We start from the raw sequence: 22336 nt of genomic DNA on the forward strand, positions 1-22336 counted from the left end.
ACGCAGAGAGATTTTGATATAAAACATACAAATCAAATTCATTTCAGAGTTTAACCTTTTTACGAATCAGGATACTGCTGAATGCTTTAAGGTGTTTTGATATTAGAAATTTAATTATTTTTTCGTTATTGAAACTGGGACACTGAATGAGTACACCGTGTAAGATACTAACCTGGTCATATTCTTTCATAGTACGGGCGCGTACGGGCGACATACGCCCGCTGTTAGCCTTCGTCACCGCTGAAATATAAACAACAACATATCATCATCTAGTGATGAAACAAGTGAAAATAGTGCATCGAGTTTTGTGAAGCTACATATTTTTTTTTCTCGAGATATCTGATCTTTATTTACAAGGAAATTATAACCAAGTTATACAAGTTATCCATAGCTATCCATGATTAAACCACATCCTCCTCCGCGACAGGGATTCGAACCTGAATGCATCGCTAGATTTAGCCGCGGCACGAAACCCTTTCACACTAGACCGGGTGCGCAGGTTTCGTACCGTGGCGAGTCTCGATGCCATCAGGTTCGAATCTCTGCTGGGTGAGGAATGATCAAATCTTGGAACAACCATCCACTTGGTCGGAACTGATACTCGTTCTGTGGACTCTTACTAGGAATTGATCCATCAGGATATTCGAGGTGTGAACCAAATGATACATCGGCTAGAGATTCCGGTTGTGACCTGGAACAAAAAATATCACTTTCAATGATCGATGATGTGCTGTGATTAGAATGCAGAGTTTCGTACTGCACATGGGTGACCCCCATGGGCTATAGCGCCCTATTCATGGGCCTTAGTGCCCTATCTCAAATGAGAAAAATACTTTTTACTTCATCAATTATGCAACGTTTCCACTATGACAAAAATTGAGACTTGAAAAATAGTACATTATCGAGAAGGACGACAGCTTGATCCTCTAAGTATAACGTTAGTTCGTACTATTTGGCCCTTTTTGAGAGAAATTCAAACCCCCACTTAAAATATCCTGGGTATTGTCCACATGCAGCAGCAGTCTAACAATAATTTAAGGTTAAATCCCTGCGAGGACAATGAGTTCCGAGATACATTGAATTGAAAACGATCTATAGCATATCTCAAATAGATTGAGATCTGGATTAAACTGATCTGGATTAAGTAGGTTTGACTTCGTGATACAATAAATATACTATAAGTAATGATGAAAATGACCATCAGCATCTGGATAAATGATCTGGCCTGCGCGAGCTTTAAACAGAACCTTCAAGAATATCCAACCGGCATGCACAAAATAGTTACACAACTTCTAGGGATGGCACCGCCAAATTCATTTTCATCTGATTTATTCTAATGCAACTAAACTCTCACGTTTAAACAATAATAGAATCATTAAGCAACTCACATCTCTAAAAGTGCAGGAAATATTTCAAATGCTGCCTACTGAGTGGCTCTTACAGGAGTATATGTATATTTTTTTCATTTTAATAATTGATGCGGTATCTGACGGTATCTCTGACTGTATCTCTGACTGTATCTCTGACTGTATCTGTACATGTTGTAAACGCTAATGAAATCAAATACATACTTTATTTTAACACATCCCCATTTTATCGGCTTTTCTTTCACGAGGCTGTTTCATAGTTAATGAAATTGGACGAGTGCACTTTACTAACCGGGGCCTATTCAATCAGCATCGGACAATATATCAAATATGTTAGTTTTTGATGCAGACAAGTCACTGATTCAGTTTATAAAGTCGCTCGTAGCGCTTGATTTCAAAACGTTCAGGTCCTCTTACAGTTTTTCATCAATTGCGGGTTTTATTCATCAATCGATATCAAATATGTTGAATATTTTGCCTCAGTTCGCCCAGGGCTAGTAGTGTGCTAGTAGTGTGCTAGTAGTGTGCTAGTAGTGTGCTAGTAGTGTGCTAGTAGTGTGCTAGTAGTGTGCTAGTAGTGTGCTAGTAGTGTGCTAGTAGTTATCATTGGCCTGGCAATAACCGCAAAATTGTGCGTCAGGCTTTACAAAGATATTTCATACTAGACTCTGTGTAACTTGGTACACATTACTGCAAAACTCTGAAAAGTGCTATCAGTAACAAATTGAATTTTATGTCAGTAACGCTTCATTGAAATATGAAAGAAATGACATTAAGACCCTCATTAAACCCTCAGTAACATCTTATCGATCGCAGACGATTCGATCGGATCCAAGTGCAACCAGAATTTGGCTTCATATCTCTACAGTCATAAACGTAGTCAACAATTTGTTACATATGTTCTACTACTCTACAGGTATTTCAATAAATATGCGGTGACCTCATCATACACGGTTTAAGGACGAAGATAAGGAGACCACTTATAAACATTGCTGGTAAAATCAAGAGAATTTACATAACATAGATTTCCTATACTAACAGGTTTGTTACAGGTCAGCCCTGTATTGAATTGTTTCACAAATACTGACAGGAAATACTGATGTGTCACCGTTTTAATTAGTCATGATGCTAATTTAAGTACCTGGTAGTACACATGAACACACGTGAACTGATCTCTCTAGGGAAATTAAAAGGCAATGGAAAATTCTCGGATACACGAAGAAGCATTCTTTTAAACATTTTTCTTAAGAATTAATTCGGATCAAATGAAAAACCTTTCGTATAGGGTAGATTGAGAAACATATTTTTGTTAAATTTGAAGCAAAAAATAAAATTAAAAACGAATGAGTGAAAATATAAAAATAAAATAGCAATAACCGAACAATAATGGAAAAAAAATGTTCATTTAAAAAAAAAAAAAACTGTCTTCACTCGGAACCAGGAATTCTTTTCATCCTTCATTTCTTAGTTGAATTGAATCAAGCCCCAAACAACCAAATCAGTAAGGTCCCTAACTGTCATGGGTCCCTAAGGTAAGGTCCCTAACTACATGCTTCATAAGAAGAATAACTCAGGGTTGTGGGGGTTGAAACTGGAGGGTTCTTCCACGCGACGCAATCTTCTCCAGTTAAGCCACAAAAGTTTAGAATAAAGAGCAGTTGAGACCAACCGGATCTTGAATTTTTCAAAAATTCTTGGTTCATCAGGAGCGGCCGACTAAACGAATAGTTCCAATCAGTAGGGGGGGGGGGGGGGTACGTACCTGTATCGACGCATCTTAGAACTCTATAATACCTCACCAGTCATCACCATCACAGATGGATTAAAGTTTCCGCGTTATCAGTCACTCTATCCTCGATAATATATAATCAATAATATTGTACATACTCTATACAGGATTCATCTATAGAGGAGACACGCTAACTGGATCCTGTTGGTTGTCCGTAGTAATATACATCCATCTATTCAAATATATCGCTAATTCGCTTTCAGTGCGAGCTGTCAAACGACTTCATGTAATCACAGGAGGCTGAAATTTCAACACCTCTCAACTCTAACCCGCAGTGAGTCGAACTATTCGTATGTATATAGATATGTGTGATACATTCGTAAGTACTGACAGACCGATCGACCGATGTGCCACAAAACTCTGAAAAAATCCACTAAGTTCAACAGTGTTTTTATCGCTTGAGACGTTGTTTTCAACTTGAGATAAATCTACTCGCGTTTTAAAAGTGTTTCGTATCGGGTCGTAAGATAAATCCTTTTAGTCACATTTCATTATTGCGACAACACGTCGACCGAATGAAAATACCATAACTAAACTAAATACTCTACATCTAAATAGAAATGATCGCAGTCAACGACAATTACTGGAGTTAAGCATTCGATAGAAACCGCGTTAAAAATGGAATTTCAGAAATCCAAAAACTAACGAATCACTTAAATCATCGCACAGAAGCCAAATCCAGATAAGTAAGAATGATAAGATCCAATTCCTCCAGTGAGTACCAGTAGAATTTCAGAAATACCGAAATAGATCTTAAAATGTCCCGAGAAATTGTTGTTGGCGGCAGACAGTAAGGTAACCTCGAAGTACAAAGATCAAGACAGTAACTATAAACTGCATATACGAAATCAACGTGATTTCCAGTCAGTGAGTTCAATGATTAATTAATATCACAGCGCTGATAGCCTCTCATAAATAATCAATAACCAATTGTCGTAGTATGAAATTCCAATCGTTTCGAAGGTAATAAACTTGTTTTAGTTGTGGCTTTATCGAATGAAGGTCTTCGCGCCATCGCTACGAGTAAACATGACAAAACTAGAATGAGGGGCACCCCAAAATAAACCATATAATTTAAAGGGTACCCCTAAAGGAAGCTCATCGCAAAACATCAACTCATTTCTAGAAATACAGAGAACAAACAAAAATGAATTTAAACTGTTTCACGTATCAGTTTAATATCTTTAATTTTACCGTAAAATTTCAGGGCAACTATTTTGATTGGGTTTTAATTTCAGGGTTTTCAGGGAAAATTTTATCGATAAAACTTTAGTCACAAGCGTGGAATTTTCATTTTCTGTTTCAATAAAAGATCGCGATTGCTATCGGCTTATGTGGGTTCCGACTATTCAGTTGTAAACTTTCTTCGACGATAAGATAATCGATAACCGCTTAACAAAGTTCAAATATGAATGTTATGGTTTGGAGCCTTGATACCTGCGCGAAAACCAAAATAAGGATTCGGTGAAGAATACCATCGAACAGACAGATGCCACAGATGAACACTAAGATTGGACAAAATATCAATTTAAAAAAAGGAGAAATTATGACTTGACATGCTCAATATTTACTGTGTAGAGTCATTTAACTATGACTAGGCCTATCGTGAATATTGTTTACTTACACCAGAATCCTTACCCAAATAACATTTGACTGTTTTATTGCGTTTTGAAAATTTCAAAAATTGAAATCACAGTTACTGCGCTTACTCCTAAGATTTTGAATCCATATTGCTGTTATTGCTAAGCGTGGCACTGTGTGCTATTTATACAGGAACTTCCACATCAGAGACGTAATATCAATCTGAACAAAGATGATAAACGTCTAATGAAATGATTCTGCAGCAGCAGCAGCAGCAGCAGTGAACTGAGGAGTTTGCCTCTCTTCACACGCATGCAAACATGTGCTATGATGATAAAAATAACTTACAAACATTACTATGTTATGACTGACTTGCAATTTACGGATGAATGCTAAAAATTAGGAATTAGCTGAAATTTCGCTTCTTACAGATACATAAAGAGACATTTGCTCATTAGCGAATACCAAAGAGGAAAATCTAGGCTGGTTTCAATAGACAAGTGACTGTCTAATTCAAATGAATCGATGTAGTTTTGAAAATGATCTAAGTCTGATCAAAAATGAAAATAGTTTAAAAACGCTTAATTCTATAAAAGAAAATGTGCTGAACACATCTTCAATCTACGAATGGTTACTTACGACATTGATCTGTAATTAGTACGATCTCGGAAATAAAAAGGAGACTAGGCCTAACCAGACATTCATAGAATAGATTTCTGTCAGTATAAACTGACTTCTTGATTACTGTAATCCCTGACAATCAGGGCCCCACCTAAACAGATATACTGTAATTATCTATTTATTGATGATGCAGTGTCTGTAATGGTCATTAGCGTTGACAGGTTTTTGACACAAATAGACACCACTATTGCAGTGACTTGTTTTCAAGAGCGCCCATTGTACACCTGACCATGGAAAACGAAAGCTCAATAACCTAGACACAGTTCAAATTTCCAATTTGATTTCCGACATTGTTTTCATATGATCTCAACTGAAGATACATATTTCGTGTGGAGCAAATTCTGCGAAAGTCAAATCTTAAAATATTATCTTGAAATCTTAGATATAAATTGACCAAACAGTTGAAAAAAACAGATGCTTCTAACAATAAAACAGTAGATTCATCAATGATCTATCATTCTTCAATTCTGATTTCATCATTTAGGGATGTAATATTTTCTTTCTTTTATAGACTATACATAGGGCCTATATTTTTTTCTTGGATATGAATAGATTTCTGATGTAAGAGCAGCAGCAACAGCAGCAGGTGTAAATTGTCCTGAATAAATTTTTCAGAAACCTTTTGGAAGAATTTTAGAAATAATCTGAATATGAATTATCTCTCTCTGATCTAAGCTAAGACTGAGAGATTATCTTTCAAAGCCATCACTAGCTCAAACGAAATACGCCATACCTCAAATTCTGTACAGATTGATGAACGGGTCTCCAGTAATCCATTCGTCTAATGACGACAACAAAAAATCCATCGATTTAGAAATAACGATTTGAATAATACTCCACCTAAAGAACTCAAATGGCAAGCCATATACTTTTCATAGTGTACATTGAAAGTGTAGCTAGTCAAATGTCGAGGAATATAAGCCAAGTATTTCACCGAAGGACTCATTGAAAAGTTATCAGAAAAACCATTCACGTACCGGGTAGACAGTATGGAGAATACATTTTAAGCAGGGACGTCCTCCAGACAGATCTGATGTAGGCATAGTTAGAAAAAATCAACCCTTCGGCTCTGCTTTATGATAAGGCTACAAATCGATTTTGAATACTAAATTCCATTCTTGCCAGAAAACTCATTCGATAGGTGTTTTGTTTTTGCGAGAAACAGCTACGGAAATATATTTTCAGTTGACTTTACCCTACTTGAATATTTCACTGAGGATCAGCAAGGAAATAGGGTTAAAAATAGATATAAGTTATAATTACCAGACTTGAGTTGGCCTAAAACAGTTTATGATATTGTTAAGGCCTCTTAGCTATTTACAAAATTGAAATAGGACATTGAACAACATCATTTTACAAGTTTAATTTATTGGTGAATATGTTAATTGCCTGTAATGAATATACTTAGTGACATCCTAGGCCTTAGCCTGAAGCCTAAATCAGCACAAAATTAAATAGCTAATTCTATTTAGGCCAAAGTTATCAAAATATTTAAGTATAGGTTCATATTCAGACTAATTATAACAAATAGTTCGACACTGTTGTATCCAGTAAAAATTAATATTTCCTCGCTTTTGTTTTGTATCACTGATGTAAGCTTATAAACTTGAATTATAGTTGGTTATGAGGCCATGGAGGGCCTATATGGTTCAGGAATTTGGATTGTTTGTAGGCCTAAATGTCATAGGCCTACTACAGGCTATACACGGTACCATCCTAATAATTTAAAAAAAAAACAGCAGTGAAAATGGCAGACAGGAAATGCATTGAACAACCAGGAAGTATCGAAAACTAAACTAATTATCAAATGCACCATTAATAAAAAGGCTGATCGATGCATACCATTAATTACCCAACCTCTATCAAGCCCTTGCCCTACAAACCTAACCAAACCACGATAGGGGCCTATAATAGGCTGTTTCACCCTGATGCTGTTTCGAGATAGCTTCCATAAACCGATCCAACTGGAGCTGTAACCATAGGGCTGACCCTAATAAAAGCCACACTCAAATTCAATCAATGTAGGTATATACAGTAACTGTGATGTTTTTAAGTCAGACTTCTGGGCACCAACAGTTAATAGAGCCAAGGCTTTACATGACTAACAAAATAACCCAGAATAATCAATGGGTTTCAATCAGTCCCAAACACAATCATACAGTGTTTACCCATCGCCTCCTCACTCAAGTGCATGCCATAATGGTATAAAAAGTGACATTGAAAAAAGACTACTATTCTCAGCTAGAGAATTCAATTTAGCACTTACATTCACAATAATACACAACCATCTAAGGAAAACTAAATCGCAGTAACTCCAAAATTATCCACGATATATCAACTGATATAAAATTGACTGTTTATTTGAACGGTCTCTACTCAGACTCCATCCATCTCTCATTCTCATCATCAACCGATTTTTACTTCCGGGTTCGGGACGTTTCAAATTTTCCGATTCAGAGTTGAAATAAACGCTTGCCTACCTTTCAATCGGGTCATTAACTACGTCATTCGTCTCTACATTATGTTTACCGTCGCATAAATCCATATTGACGCCTTTAAAATTGATAAAACTAAGTCATTTCGCAGATTTAAAATCAGAAATTTTTAAAAATTCCGCTTCTTGATTTAGGAAATTGCACCATGTCGCAAGAACGCTTCTAAATCGGAGAATGCGGGGTGGCTCCGAGAATATGCAAATTAGGGCAGGCATTTGCAGCCCTTATCTTAATTGGGCATACTCCATTGATCGATGCAGGCACAATTTATCTCGTGGATGCTGAACACACAACCTTCCTTCTGACTACTGGACCGAATATTCATTTTGATAATGTAGCTGTATTTCGAAAAATAAAATACTCAAGTACTAGATAAATTGGTCGTGGCACAGAAAGGTTTTAGTTTGTTCGACTTATGCAATTGCAATACGACCTAGATAAAACTGTCGGTCGATAACTTTATAAAAAGCTTGGTAAGCCTATGCTGATAGTGAGAAGAATCACCGCGTTGAACAGGTGTCGAAACATCGATAAGTAATAAACAGGTACCGATGTACAATGTAGTATAGGTATATAAATTTACCATACATATATATTATTTCAGCATTACATTTTTTGGTCGATTATGAAAATATTGAGACTCACCTGTCGAGGCCGCCACTGTGTATTAGGAATCACGAACTTTCGCTACTAGCGCGTGATAGCAGGTAAATGGAGAGACAACAGTATTTATAGGGTGACTCTGAATACATCTGTACAGATCCAGTCGAGGAATCCATGATTTACGTATAAATTACACAATTTATTTGCCAGAATAAGGTTTTAATATCGACTTTGAGATGGCTTCATCAATCGTTGACGAAGCAGCAAAAAATGGGAACTCGAATCTATTGGAAACAATCATTGTCATATCTGCCGGTTTGATCTCTTCGTTCATCGTTGGAGGTAATTATGTCGATGGTATTCTGGTAGCGGAATGGGTGGACTATTTTCATCAGGGAAGTGGTGTTACCGCTTGGCTCGGTACAGCTATTATTGGAATCAGCAGTTGTGGAGGTAAGTTCCTATGACAAATATATTTGAAAACTAGAACTCGTATCTGTGAGATCACTGTGGAGATAATTACCTTGATGTTTCTTTTCACATGAAGCACCTATCGCCACTTTATTGATAAAAAGATTTGGTTTTCGCAAAGTATTTTTCTTCGCTGCAACGATCAACGCATCCGCTTTAGCTCTGACGTCATTTGTATACAATATATACCTGGCTATAGCACTGCGAGTTTTAGCAGGTAAACTTCAATTACGACAGGTTTCAATTGGACGTATTCCGGAATAAGATCATCAATTCCGTATTTCAAACTCTCGTACCAGCCATGCTATTCCGGAGTAGGGAGAGCGTATTCTGAGGAGTATCCCAGAATCGGTAGAAACCAATCGAAACCTGCTTTTAGTCTATCACCTGCCTACCTCGCCTTGCCTACAGATACCAGTTATACCGGTATTCAGTACCTCACTTCAACTGACAGCTCTTCGGGATTTATATTCAAATCAATTCATAAATATCGATATCTTGTCTTATTTCAGGGTGTAGCGTGACTTTCCACCTTTGTAGTATAGGACCATATTTGGCTAATAGATTTCCAAATCAAGTTGCTATTGTACAAGGTTTAAGGACAGCTAGCGGTTCGAGCGGTATTCTCGCTTTTCCGTTTATCATAAACTACTGTTTGAAACAGTACGGTTGGCGCGGATGCTGTTTGATTATCGGTGGTATCGCGTCTCAACAGTGCGCTCTAGGACTTCTATTTCGTCACTGGTCAAATAAACCCCTTCCAAAACACGAGGAAAACCAAGAAACGCTACTGGAGCAGAACAATGGTGATAAAACCAGACGATTTCGCGATCTTCATCAATTAGATCTGTTTAAACAGAAAATGTTCGTAGTATTTATGATACATATTTTTATCATAGACGCAGCATCGTCTGTTATATATGTACACATCGTATCTGGAACTAGAGTTTTATTAGAAATTTCTCCTGAACAAGCGAGATTTACTTTATCAGCGATAGGTTTATCAATACTCTTTGCGTGCATCGTCGTTTCATTGATAACCAAGCATCCCATGATAGATACATTCACGTTATACATGATAATGAACACATTACTAGCGATTCAAGTTTGTGTTATACCGTTTATGAAGGGTTATGTAGCAGCCCTGACAGTCAGCGCTTCTATAGGCATTCTAATGTCCGCCCATGCTGCCTTACATTTGTTGATGCTTTTGGAACTATTTGGAAGCGAATATCTGTATATGTCTTATTCGTATGGTTTTTTCAGTGGAGGATTTGGATATTTGCTCGGTGCTCCTGTTGCAGGTAGGTCTTATCTACGAGCAATAATCTCAAGTTGCGATGATGCTCCTAGAGGTTTCATGAATGGAAACTTGTCTAATTAACGCTTATTTAACTAGTTGTCTATTTATTTTCAGGTTGGATTTACGACGCAACGGGAAACTACGCGATCTCGTTCTATTTCTGCGCTGGTTTATTGATTCTATGTGTTTTGATACTGATTCCAGAATGGATAAAACATATCAAAAAACCGAAACAAACTGATGAAAATACAATAGAGCCTGTAACTCCAACGCGTAGCGAGTCTTCAAAATCTATCTAGGATGCAAAAACTATTTTTAAAAAACTAAGTCTTATGACGTTGCCAGTCGCCGGTCAGCCAAGGCACGACAATAAAGATTACAAAATGTTTTTCTTGTTTTTGTTTTCTTGTGAAAAATGAACTTTCTTCTTCACGAAACGACGATATGAATTCATTCATCAGATTTCATTTCTTTTTGATTCAATTTTACTTTTACTAGAACAAAACGACCAGTAAATAAATAATAACGGATATCTTAAACCAACGACTATAAATCGTTTATAGGCCATGCGTTTTAAAGTGTCTTCTAAATGTTTTATAACTGATTTCACATTTGATTGAACATAAGCCCGAAGAAACCAAAAAACAAACTCATCAAATCAATATCATTTCTGTAGTGCTTCAAAGCCCAGTTTCAGACAAAAAGATGTATTACATAATCGTGTTGTCTCACTGAGTTCTTCATTCCAAACACGTGATTCCAAAGGGCAAGTTTTTGGATTCTGGTGTGATACGATCGAATTTGGCATCTACGCTATCGGTATTTTTGGTTACTCCAGCTGGTTTTGGAGGAAAAAAGATCAAGTTGACCTGTATAAATCCACAAAGCAGATACTACTAACCAATAAGACGAGTCGAAATAATACTGAACCTCTGAACTTGAACAGGCAGCCGCCAGTCTATTTTAAGCGATTTGATTCGAAAATATCCTGATACGCATATTTCGCGGCACTTGTCCTGTCCCGACCCGGATATTACCCGGCGATTTGGATATGAGATAGCTGCCGCGATATGGAACCCCTGATTTGGATATTCTCGGAGCATCCCATTAGTGCTCAGAACTATCTAGACTGGTCGCCTGTCCAATTCTGCGCCACCTGCATTCGCAGGCAGAATAGCGGTCTCTATCTTCAATGAATGGGACAGACAACCAGTCTACATTCGCTGTCAGAATCCGGCAACCAGTCTAAGAGCTAGCCTCTATGGGCGTACTCTTTTATGACTTCCAGAGTCGCATGAAATGACGTCATCAGTGGGATTTCGGAGAATACCCCTCGAAACACTTCCGGGTTTGATAAACAACAACTTTCCAACTTTTACCTCGTCAACCCTATGTCCCAATTTCTGACTTATGAGATCTGACAAAATAAAGATGAATTAGTGACGATGTTTGTTTCAACAATATTGTTAGGTTTTGATAATTCGAATTTCTGAGACTGAGCGTCCACTCTGTGACTGACTCGGCAAAAAGTGGTTTGTCGTTTTTTTGTTGGATTTATTGGAGTCTGACTCCTGACTGACTTGAGTGAGAGGTGAGTGGGAGAATTAGGCTATCTTGAAGTGATCAGTTCACTTTTGATGGTGTTACTCTGTCATTCATGAATCAGTCTAAAATATCTCATGCATGTGGTTTTTGTGTGTATTTTAAGAATTCGGACTCGCAATGAATCATCCACGGCGAGCGCAAACCGCTATCAACCGCAATTCTAGAGCACGACCTCTGAAAGAACATGAAGTAAGTTATGGAAAGTCCGTTTTTCAAAAACAATTCAAAAGCACAGTTGGATACAGCTGCTAAGTTAATGGTTAAGTTTAACTGAAGAGTAAAGTGTCCAATTTCAGTCTTAATGATGATAATTGATTTGAGAATTTGCACAAAGGCCTATGACAATGCTAGAAGTGCTTCTTAAATTACTTTCAGCCATCACCGTTCCTTTTCATCGGAAACATGAACGCAGACGATGACTATGACAAATTCAAAAGGAAGTCATCAGGTGCGTACAGAAATGATACTAATTATGTAATTATTGTTAATTACATAATTAATTAATTAATTATAAACATTAATATTACATGTAATCTAAACATCCAGTAGGCCTAATAATTTATGTGCAAAATGTGTCTTATAATGTTTACATTCAATCGGTAAAGTTTGACTTGATGTATTTTGCAGTGCCCTTGAAAAATAAGAAGAATTCTACAACGAAATTCAAGTCGCGGTCAGCCCCGCCATCGAGGATAACTGCGCCATTAAACAGGTAGGCCTACGAATAGTTGTTATTTGTAGATTCCATTTTGAAAGATTATTCGTGACGACAAAATGTGTCTTCTTTTACTCAGAAAATTTGGTTCTTGATAGACTCCTATTAATCTATGTTTATGTATTGTCAAACTTGCTAAATTTGTCAAAGTTAGACAATCATTATGTTAACGACTTATCAAAATAACAAAAACAAATAGGGATTAAGTATTGTGACCCGATGAATGGAAAAGTTTAGGTTGTTTACTCTTACAGATCCATAGAACATTGATTCTTTTATATTTGCAGTGAATCCGCTGAGGAGAATCCTACGCAGCGATTCTTGTACAACAATGTCGGTCCTTCATCTTCAGTAACGATAACCAAAACTCCGATTCCTGCATCACCTCAACGGAACGTGAACTACCGAGTCAAAACTCCCTTCAAACAATCAATTTACAAACCAAAATCTCAGGTAACTGGCTCAGCTAGATATTTCAAAAACAATTTTTTTTTTTAAATTCTCAGTACGCCTGATGATGGCTAATAGTCTTTAGCCGAAACGTTGCGCAAATATATATATATACTCTTCTATTCAAGTTTCTCTTTTATGCTGAATTTATTGTGGGATTTCTCTCGTGTACATAGTTAACTCGGCCTTTAACTCTTTGCTCGCCAGACACATACTTGTACAGATACTTAATCTTTACGGTCTTCACTTTTTGGCATGATTTGTTCTCGAACCAATTTTCTCCATACAACAGAAACCTATACCATTTCCTGGAGAAGAACTCCGTGAACGAACGTTGATTGCCATCGAATTGGCGCAAGAAATTCTAAAAAGACAACCGACCCCGCCACCGAAAGAAAAACCGAGGAAAGGAAAGTTATGGAAAGGAAGGTTTGTACAATTGATTTTGTGTCTCAATTGAGTTTGAGGTTGGAGACTTTTGTACCGACTAATAATCACACAACTAGTGTAGAGGAGAGCTATGGAGGAGCCCCACCTGGTCTCAAATAATCAGTAAATGTGGAGACATGAATCTAGTCACTCATAACCCTCGTCATTCAGTATTCTATAATTCTGTAATGTCATTCTCTCTATAAGGCTAAAAGAATGATACCTTGTTTCTCATAATTGGCCAGGTCACTTTGGTGAACTGTGATGAAATTAGTAATCAGCTCATTTCTATTTCTGCCGGGTCTGTTATTGTTATTTGATCGTGATTTTCAAAAACAGAAAGGTGCAGGTTATATAGATGGCCGGCCGAGTCAACGTCTTTTAGGAAGCAGAAATGAGAATCAAGGTATCAATTGCTTTTTAACCCTAAATCCTGTTGTTTCTGAATTTACCCGATGAAGCTACTATGCAGTAGAAGTGAACTAAGTTTAGTTTACCTTCAAACAAATAATGTGGCCATTTTATTTTTGCAGATTAAAGCCGATGTACCCGGTGAATATTACTGGTCCATCAATTTACGATTGTCTCGGAGTACAACCAGGTATAGATAATAAAATTTATCAAAATTGTATTATAATATGTATTGCTTGGGGGTTTTTGGCTTGAGGATTAAAGTTTTCTGCCTGTAGCCTGCATGCATGTAAACTATCCTCAGAACAAGGATACTGATTTGTACAACACTGATAGAATTGAGAAAAATGATTGAAATATCCTATTATTCTCATTCCATTTTAGACAGACGTAAAGTGATGCGTCCGAGCAACACGCTGATTCGCCGTCGCCAGATCATGCAACAATATCCGGAGATCATCGAACAGTACACTTTACATCGTTCGGAAACTAGGCAATCGCTGGTCGAATCAATCCATAACACGTCACGAGCGTCGAGTGTTAATAACGACGACATCGTCGACTATGATCTGATGTAAGTGCTCGGTTAACCCATCTGGAATCTTGTCAGACGCGGATCTCGCAATGCCATGGCAGCAATTGTTTACCGATCAATTTACGAGATATTTTAACACATTTGCTGCCATGGTTGCCATTCTTCGCGAGTGTCTATTACTACTATGAGGTTTCTCGTGGTTGGCAACAGAGCTATTTCATACCATAGTCAGCCATTGTTGGGCTTGTTCTTGCAACACATTAAAGATAGATAGTCCGCCAATAAGGAACTCTGTCATCTCTAACCTACGACTGAAACTAGATCCAAATTTCCTGCTGATTTTACTTTTGTTTACATGTTTTGTTACAGCGATGATGAACTGAATGATAATGAAGATGATGAGTTACTGTTTAACGAAGACGACAGAAATAGCGGTAGCGCTAAATTTTCCGGCAGTCCGTTGAGCCGCCCGGTTTCATCGGATCCACGTAAATCATCGGCAAAATCGGTCAGATTCGCGAACGATCCTTCGTCGGTCGTTGACGATCCGATCGGAGAGCGAGTCATGGAAACCGTGATTCACGGCGTGAAGGTTCGAATATCGACGACCCCGAGTTCAAGGTCGCATTCTGCTTTGTCGTCGTCACGCGGCGTTCCGAAAACGCCGTCGCCGATTAGCGACGTCGATGCGCGACGACATCGTTTCGAACCGATATTCAAAACGGAACCACCGAACCGAGATAATCGCTTCGAGATATCGGCTTCTACTTTGTCCGGGGGCGGGGACGATGAACGAGAGGAAAAACTTTGCGAAGATGATCGGAAAAACGTTGAGAAAAACGGTTTAGACGAAGCCGGTGATAGAAATCCGACTTCGACGAAAGCAGGAACTGACGATTCCAACTCGTCTTCTTCTGACTCCGATCTGGAGGATGAAGAACGCCGGATGCGTAGACATCCTCCGACCTCGTGTAAATACGAGGCCCGTTTGACGTCTTTATACGACAGAAATGATGATGAAGATGACGGCGATGATGGCGATTTACTTTCGCGAACTAACGGCAGTCGTCGAGAAAAATCTCCGTCGTTAAACGCAGAGCAGACGCAAGCGGCTAGCGACGGTCAAACTCATAAGACGGCGAACGCTGATGAAAAACCGGATGATTCCGAAGTCACCATCAATGAACGAGCAACATCGTCGGAAAGTTCTCCAGGTGCTGGTGGTCCGAGTGGGAAATCTCACGAAGATTTCGAAAGAGCACTGTCGACGCGGCGCGAATCAGTCGTCAGTCGCCACGAACGCGATGATTTGTTCGATGAATTATTCATGGAGATAACTAATAGTACAACGATAGCTAATAAGAATAGCGATCTATCCGATCGTAAAAGCGTCAGGCAAAAAGCGAAACGTAGAGCGCAGTCTGCTAAAAAACATTCGAAAAATGAAAGAGTAAATCCCCAGAAAAATATTCGTCGCCCGCGAAGCGCTAACTCGTATATTTCACCCTATTCGCAGGTGGCTATTAAGAGGAGTGCTTCTACTACGAGTTCGTCGAATAAAACTGGCTTCATTAATGATTCTAATTCGAATAGAAATGAAAAATCGAAAGAAGCATCTGCTTCGAGAAAGGAACTATCTGCGTCAGAATCGGTTGAGAAATCTGACGAAGCGGGATTTTCTGAATGTTCCAAATACAAAGAAATGAATACACAGCCGTCCGGCGAATCAGAAATTCAAATTGCTGAGGATGTAACGTCTACTTCATTGGAAAACCTGTCCGAAACGATCTCATCGATTTCCAAGAGTATACGCGAACTTTACTGCGATATTTGTGGTCTAAACAGCAAAACCTGCGTCTGCCCAAACGCTCATTTTTCATCGGCGAAGATCAATTCAGAAGAAAACAAGTTGCTTACTTTTGACGAACTCGACAAAGTGCTTTCTTCAATTCAGTCCGAGTTACAGCTCGAGAATGAAAATGCAAAGTCCACGCAGCAGACGGATTTTACGGCAGAAAATAAACCGACTATCAATGACCTTCAAAGTTATGTCGAAAAACTCGAAAGCCTAGATCTCTGCTGTGGTCAAATTAGCTCGGCCCTCACCGATATCGATGAGTTCAAAAAGATGTGCAAGAAATTTGCAATTGAGGGGCATCGATTGAGACCGGGGTCGGCTACGTCTAAAGGAAAGTTGTCGCGTCCATCGTCGGCGGTGAATCGCCCGAAACCAGCATCGGGAAACGATCACAACTCGATCGTTAAAAGTAATCGCTTGTCAGCGTCTGCTCGAATCAGACCGGGGTCGGGTAAAGCTAGATCTACGCGTTGCCGCAATGATCTGGATTATTTGGAGTTGACGGATTACAATCTCGGAGTGGAAGTAGATAATGAAAAGGATGATGATGATGGTGAAACAATTGAAGCAGTGGTAGAATTTAAAGCGAATGCTCGTGAAAGTGAAAATCTGGTGGGTGAAGAAATTTCCAGGGTAAACTTACCTACTTTCTTATTTCTCCCACGAGTATTTGTATTTCATATAGGCCTAGCTAAACTCACTTTAAGACCAACATCATTAATGCAATAATGTACAGTAAACCCTAGTCCGAGTTCAGGGTAAAAAATACAAGTCTGGAGTTGGTCGTATCTGAGTTAAGCAAGGTTTACTGTATATACGTTTTTGTATATAAGTTGACCATAGATAATCTCTATTGTTGAGATCACATATTTAGGATGTGTCCAATTTTAAAGATTCACAATATTTAGCAGATAAAAAATGTATTTATCTATTTCAGGATATGACCCCTGAACCAAGGTGAGTCTTTATTTTTAGTTTAGATTTTTCAAAAATTCCCCCTAACTAGACAGATGAGGTGGAATTCAAATTGCGATATTCAAGCAGTTTTCCTTCAAATAATTTGTTGTTGCATTTACAGGGAATTGGAAATTCTCGCTACACAGAAACCGATGTCAAAGACAAAGTAAGTTCTTCATGATGCTTCATTCATAACTTCAGATTTCTATGCATTGAAAGGACCAACTGTACTGATATAAATTAGACTCCTCCTTACTCTGACTCAGATTCAAATTGGGCTAAAGTCAGTTAATTTTACAAAGATTTTCCCTCGATTCTCATCTCAGTAAAATGATTATAGTCTCAATGAGTGAGGCCTAGAGTCTAGAAATTAACATGTTCTTTTTCATCATTTCAGGGAAGATATCTGCACTCGTTACAAACCAAAGCAGCCGGTTGCGCAATGTTTCCCAGTTTGTTTTCACATCAATGCGAAACCACCGGCGGGCAAACTTTACTATTTCGCATATGGGTTGACTATGAACTGTAGCAGGTATGTAACAAGCATGTGTAAATTCGTGTCAAATTTTTTTGAGAAATTCTTTCATTAAAGTTATCTTTGAATTATGTTCTTAGAATGCAGTCATATTTACAAAGAGAAGTGTCTGAGCGATTTTGGGCCATCTTATTCGGGTTTTCATTGGTATTCAACAAAAAAGGTCAGCGAATAACTAAGACGATTTCCACTCAGATCAAAGCAAAAATATCGAATTTTATGATTTCTGATTATCAATCTTTGCATTTCAGGATTAGATTTGGAAGCTGGATCATTTCCGAATATCGAGTTCAACCCATACAGTTCTGTGGAGGGCTGTGTTTATGCGATTACGCCAAAAGAATTAGAAGTACTCGATCACTGTATGGGCTGCCCTAAGGTACATTTTTGCTATCCAAAGATTCTGGGAGACCAATTTCAAAGGATATTTGTAGAATTATTTTTCAACAAGCGACTTTTGCACATACTTGCTGCCATAGTTTCCACTGCCAGCAGTTGATAGAACCAGGGAGGTTTGAAAAAATCATGTACTTCTCTTTATAGTATTGTGTACGAGCGGCATTTCCAGTTTGGTTACAGAATGCACAAGTTCAGACTGGGGGTGAAGATCAGTTGGGCGTGGCGCAATACTGCGTACCGGCAGTAACTTACATCGCGCAAGATGATTGGACAGACAATGGTGAGTCCATGAAATTCATTTAAGAGGAAAATTGAAGAAAAAGGGCGGCCACTTTCTCCCTGACATGTCAGTTGTTTCCATGACATGATCTACTACTAAGAATCCAATCAATCAACACAGTCAAATATGTAAGACATAGATGGAAAATGTTTGTATAATTGTTACACACAATTTAAATATCTCAAAAAATTTCCCTGAAATTTTTCAAGAAAAGAAAATTCCCAGACTTTCCGCTAAGTGGCACTTCCATGAGAGATTTCATCATCACATTTAAGTGATATCGATCTGCGTTTTTCAGAAAAGTCCAGCGTCCCCACGGAGGCGACGTTCGAAGAATGCTGGAAAAGCGCCGATGTTCTGAGTCCACAATATAAACAGTATCTTCTACGCATAATAGGATAACTTTACCAATTACGAGAATTGTTGCTGGATTATGTCTGACAAATGATTCACCGGGTATCGACTGAACGAACTGAGAATTTTGGAATCGGCTCAAACCAGAATGTTTATAGACGTCAAATACCGTTTTTATCTGGATTCTAATAAAACACTGTCCAGAGTCAGTTCCGCAGTTTATGAGTTAGATTGAAAGATTTTCTTCATATTTCAACCGAGGAAGTATGATGCTAGGCTGGGTACTCATATAATGTTATGATCTATATAATCAAAGGCAGGTGTAACCGAACCGGCCTACAATATATGATATATCGTCATTGCATCTAAAATCAATACCATTTTCAGTTTTATATCCGCCAGTTTTCTAACCAACTTCAATAATATTCTGTTGTTAGAACTTAACTGCCGCTCATTGCTGTGATTGTTACTTTAAAGATCTCTATCAATATCCTCTTACTAAACCTTATTAATATCTGAACCACTTTGCTGTGTTTCAACTATTCATTGAATGCTATTCTTTTTTGCTGTGATATGCATCGAACTTCTTAAAATGTTGCTTTTTTACAAAATACAATTTTTACGCGTATTTTCCAACTTCTAGTGGCCAACTATCATGCTTACAGTAGATATGTAGGTATGGTATTCATTATTGTATCATTTTAGTTGCTCTGATGATGGGGTTTAAAAGTAATCCCCGAAACTGTTAGAAAATAAACTTTTCTACGTATCTACTGCGGGTTTTTATTTGTTAATGCTAACAGATCTTTGATGGATTTTCATCAATAGTCGTGCTTTGCTTATCGAGTTTAGATCGAAGTATAGTCCAAGCCTTATTGTGAAAATATATACATAGTTAGTTAGTCATATATTTCTGTACTGATTCATGTATTCAATGTTTTCTTATTTGCTTCATCATATATTTTGTGTTACGTGTAATATATGTATGTACTCATCATGGAATACTTGAAAGTAATTTTATATACATTTTACTGGGTGCCATGTAGGGAATACAAAAAGTCCGTCCAATGTACCGAGGAAGTCCCCTTATGTGATATGCCCTATTTAGGGGTGCACCCCTCCCTCAATCAGATCCTAGATCCACCACTGAATTAGTCGATACACATAATTTGATTTTAAGGTTTATGTAAACTGGGCCCGGATATTGTGAACGAGGTTCAGCTAATTCATTGTTTTCGCCAAATCTGTCCATGCCGTATTTTTTATAACTGACAACTTTTTGAATGACATTTTCTGCTCTTTTTGTGATTGCTTTTTTATAAATAAATGTGCTATATCTCTCAAAAATGATTGTTTCTTGATTTCAATTAGACTAGTTGAGAGAGCATCAATGGGCTATAAGTATGCAGCTTTCAACAATAAGTACGTCTTGAATTTTATATGAAATACACTTATAATTTCCTCCTATAAAACATTTCCATCATCGACAATCTTCGTCGAATATTTTGATTTTATAATGTTTTAAGTCTTGTTCGCTTATCGGCGCCGGCGCATCGCTCATCGGGTCTCTCAGCTCCGATTTAGGGAAAGCGATCACGTCTCGGATGCTCGGCGCTCCGACCATGATGGACAACAGACGATCAAGACCTAGAATCAAGATACACAAATATTTAATTCACTAACTCGATGCATTATAGACGAATAACGTCTGTAAGTTTCTAATACACCAACAAACAACAAAGGTAACATCCCAGTCGACTAGTTTTATAGATTAGCTTGAGTTAACCTGAGGGTCCAGTCAATCATAAAAAGGATAAACTTCAAAATCGATAAAGATAAAATGAAATAATGAAGAAATTCAATTGCAGCTCTTAAATCGAAATCAGTCTATAAAACAGCCTACGGGGCCCATAATCTTGCATTATTGGATATCCGATGTCTTTGATTGCTCTTGTTAAGGAAGGGGAAGGGGTTAGTGCAATGTGGACATTCTATGGAGATGGGGAGGGGGTAAAAATTTAGCAATTTTGTATGGACGTCTTCAATGGACAGTTCCTATATAACCCTTAAGTAAACGGCAGGTGGTTTCAGCGAGTCGATTCTGGAAGAAGTGGTTTTATCAAATATTCATAAGCAGTTCATACACACCGAGCCTGAGCTGTTTCTCTCATATCATACAAACGGATTACATACAATAAACACTGAATGACATACCTAAAGCGATTCCACCGTGTGGCGGACATCCATATTTGAATGCTTTCAAAAGATGCTCCAACTGACTAGAATTTTCCTGTAAAAAGGATAGAAGATTGATGTGTAACTAATTATCACAGCACAGACTCCTATGTTTTCCCTGATTTGTCTGATTATCTAAGTTTTCTAGGCCGGTGGCCACCCTCTAACCCTATCTATGAAGTATATTCCACCCAACTTGGGTGATGCTCTCAAATTGTGCTTGTGTGATTTAGTCAAAAAGATTCGACTTGATTGGAGTCTGCTGTATTGCAACTTGGAGCGATAAGACTGATTACTCCAAGATTGCAACAACGAGCCATTGCAAGCGATAAAAATAAACCTTTTTTGAGAAGACCAGGCACCCCACTGAAAAATCGCTAATTTTTCTCATGATTCTTAAGGTCCAAAAAGTTCCAACTAGGGAAGCGTTTAGGCTAGATACATAGATAACCCAAATATCAAGATATCAAGGCATGTTGAAAACTTCCCAATGAACTACTGACCGAAAAATAAATGCCGTAGAAAATAAAAGAAACAGAATTTTACTTTTAAACAATGGTGAGGAACTATGAGTTATTTGAAGTATCTTACCTGAAGTATATTTTCTAAAATGTGTTTCTGCAGATTTGAATCATGAATTCTTATCGAACCTCCACCGATTTCAGCTCCGTTTAAAACCAGGTCGTAATGTAAACTTCGCACCTGTTAATAACGCATTGAAAATAGAAAACAATCGTTATTATCATAATCATTAAGGAAACCTGTGTTTAAAGTGCAGGCTCGAGTGATGCTTAGCAGGGTTGAGGGTGTATAGAAATGAACAAAGAAAGCAAATAAGATCCCACTCCAAGGTCGTCACTTTTAAACTGATTTTGATCTTGAGTAAAGAAAAATAGAAAAAAATTTATAGTCTATAGTAGTAAAAGATATATTTAATAATAATCATAATTAGTGTTTTATATAGCGCTTAATCCAGCTCATAAAAAAAGAGCGCTTCACATAAAAGCCTCATTAAAGAGGAAATGTTTAAGTTTAAGTATTAGATTAAGATTTGTATTTTGAACGCATGTGAATTTCCATGTTGAAACATTCGCCGTATAATATGTCTGCAATTTTATTCTGGAGACTTAGGTTGACACATTTAGGTGAATTTTGTGCAAAGACTGATAATCGCAGAATAGAATCAATGGATCAAATGATCACACGTAATTCAACATGTGTTTTCTAGATTTTTCTGATTCCCCTAGTTTTCCAGGTTTTCAAGGTCAGTGGCCACCGTGAGG

The 22336-nt window shown here is 37.8% G+C and overlaps 4 protein-coding genes across 15 annotated transcripts in view; 2 read left to right on the forward strand and 2 right to left on the reverse strand.

Annotated features, from left to right (window-relative positions):
* The window catches only part of LOC141909113 (uncharacterized), a 39185-nt gene extending 31152 nt beyond the window's left edge, over nucleotides 1-8033 (reverse strand). For 3 of the 5 annotated variants that reach the window (XM_074799487.1, XM_074799483.1, XM_074799486.1), the window contains exons 1-4: nucleotides 7899-8033; nucleotides 6152-6199; nucleotides 621-691; nucleotides 173-240 (exon numbers count right to left, since the gene is read on the reverse strand). In XM_074799487.1, the coding sequence (XP_074655588.1) occupies nucleotides 173-240; nucleotides 621-691; nucleotides 6152-6199; nucleotides 7899-7963 (252 nt within the window). In that variant the 5' untranslated portion in view covers nucleotides 7964-8033. Of the gene's footprint in view, nucleotides 1-172; nucleotides 241-620; nucleotides 692-3129; nucleotides 3138-6151; nucleotides 6200-7898 lie in introns of those variants that run through there. The other 2 variants (XM_074799484.1, XM_074799485.1) reach the window with 2 other exon arrangements.
* A 336-nt stretch (nucleotides 8034-8369) lies between these two features.
* Nucleotides 8370-10869, forward strand: LOC141909114 (monocarboxylate transporter 9-like). 7 transcript variants are annotated; one of them, XM_074799489.1, is made up of 6 exons: nucleotides 8408-8429; nucleotides 8518-8620; nucleotides 8727-8969; nucleotides 9064-9204; nucleotides 9500-10291; nucleotides 10405-10868. In XM_074799489.1, the coding sequence occupies exons 3-6, from the start codon at nucleotides 8753-8755 to the stop codon at nucleotides 10587-10589; spliced, it is 1335 nt and encodes a 444-aa protein (XP_074655590.1). In that variant the 5' UTR covers nucleotides 8408-8429; nucleotides 8518-8620; nucleotides 8727-8752; the 3' UTR covers nucleotides 10590-10868. The 7 variants fall into 7 exon arrangements, with proteins under 7 accessions (XP_074655592.1, XP_074655590.1, XP_074655593.1 ...); XM_074799490.1 differs by having other exon boundaries at nucleotides 8417-8447; XM_074799491.1 differs by lacking the exon at nucleotides 8408-8429 and adding an exon at nucleotides 8370-8386 and having other exon boundaries at nucleotides 8518-8969; nucleotides 10405-10869.
* Nucleotides 10870-11647: 778 nt separating this feature from the next.
* On the forward strand, nucleotides 11648-20143 carry LOC141909015 (uncharacterized). Of its 2 annotated transcripts, none has more exons than XM_074799341.1 (16): nucleotides 11648-11881; nucleotides 11999-12084; nucleotides 12271-12343; nucleotides 12523-12607; nucleotides 12898-13063; nucleotides 13353-13489; nucleotides 14023-14090; nucleotides 14285-14474; nucleotides 14805-16926; nucleotides 17231-17250; nucleotides 17372-17416; nucleotides 17648-17782; nucleotides 17866-17948; nucleotides 18037-18164; nucleotides 18329-18464; nucleotides 18763-20143. In XM_074799341.1, the coding sequence occupies exons 2-16, from the start codon at nucleotides 12013-12015 to the stop codon at nucleotides 18864-18866; spliced, it is 3564 nt and encodes a 1187-aa protein (XP_074655442.1). In that variant the 5' UTR covers nucleotides 11648-11881; nucleotides 11999-12012; the 3' UTR covers nucleotides 18867-20143. The 2 variants fall into 2 exon arrangements, with proteins under 2 accessions (XP_074655442.1, XP_074655443.1); XM_074799342.1 differs by having other exon boundaries at nucleotides 14805-16905.
* A 145-nt stretch (nucleotides 20144-20288) lies between these two features.
* LOC141908146 (aspartate--tRNA ligase, mitochondrial-like) overlaps nucleotides 20289-22336 on the reverse strand; it is a 70074-nt gene continuing 68026 nt past the window's right edge. Inside the window, exons 16-18 of the mRNA XM_074798022.1 lie at nucleotides 21645-21755; nucleotides 21033-21108; nucleotides 20289-20465 (exon numbers count right to left, since the gene is read on the reverse strand). Coding sequence (XP_074654123.1) covers nucleotides 20299-20465; nucleotides 21033-21108; nucleotides 21645-21755 — 354 coding nt within the window. The 3' untranslated portion in view covers nucleotides 20289-20298. The remainder of the gene's footprint in view (nucleotides 20466-21032; nucleotides 21109-21644; nucleotides 21756-22336) is intronic.

This window comes from Tubulanus polymorphus, chromosome 7, assembly GCF_964204645.1.
Source record: "Tubulanus polymorphus chromosome 7, tnTubPoly1.2, whole genome shotgun sequence".
NCBI lineage: Eukaryota > Metazoa > Nemertea > Palaeonemertea > Tubulaniformes > Tubulanidae > Tubulanus > Tubulanus polymorphus.

Excerpts from the sequence above, each read along its gene's own strand:
- LOC141909015 (XM_074799341.1), top strand. The coding sequence starts at position 12,013 with ATGAATCATCCACGGCGAGCGCAAACCGCTATCAACCGCAATTCTAGA. Across the intron at positions 13,064-13,352 it reads TTTACAAACCAAAATCTCAG|AAACCTATACCATTTCCTGG; the intron begins GTAACTGGCTCA and ends TCCATACAACAG. Across the intron at positions 17,949-18,036 it reads ATTGGTATTCAACAAAAAAG|GATTAGATTTGGAAGCTGGA; the intron begins GTCAGCGAATAA and ends TTTGCATTTCAG.
- LOC141909114 (XM_074799491.1), top strand. The coding sequence starts at position 8,753 with ATGGCTTCATCAATCGTTGACGAAGCAGCAAAAAATGGGAACTCGAAT. Across the intron at positions 8,970-9,063 it reads TGGAATCAGCAGTTGTGGAG|CACCTATCGCCACTTTATTG; the intron begins GTAAGTTCCTAT and ends TTTCACATGAAG. Across the intron at positions 9,205-9,499 it reads AGCACTGCGAGTTTTAGCAG|GGTGTAGCGTGACTTTCCAC; the intron begins GTAAACTTCAAT and ends GTCTTATTTCAG.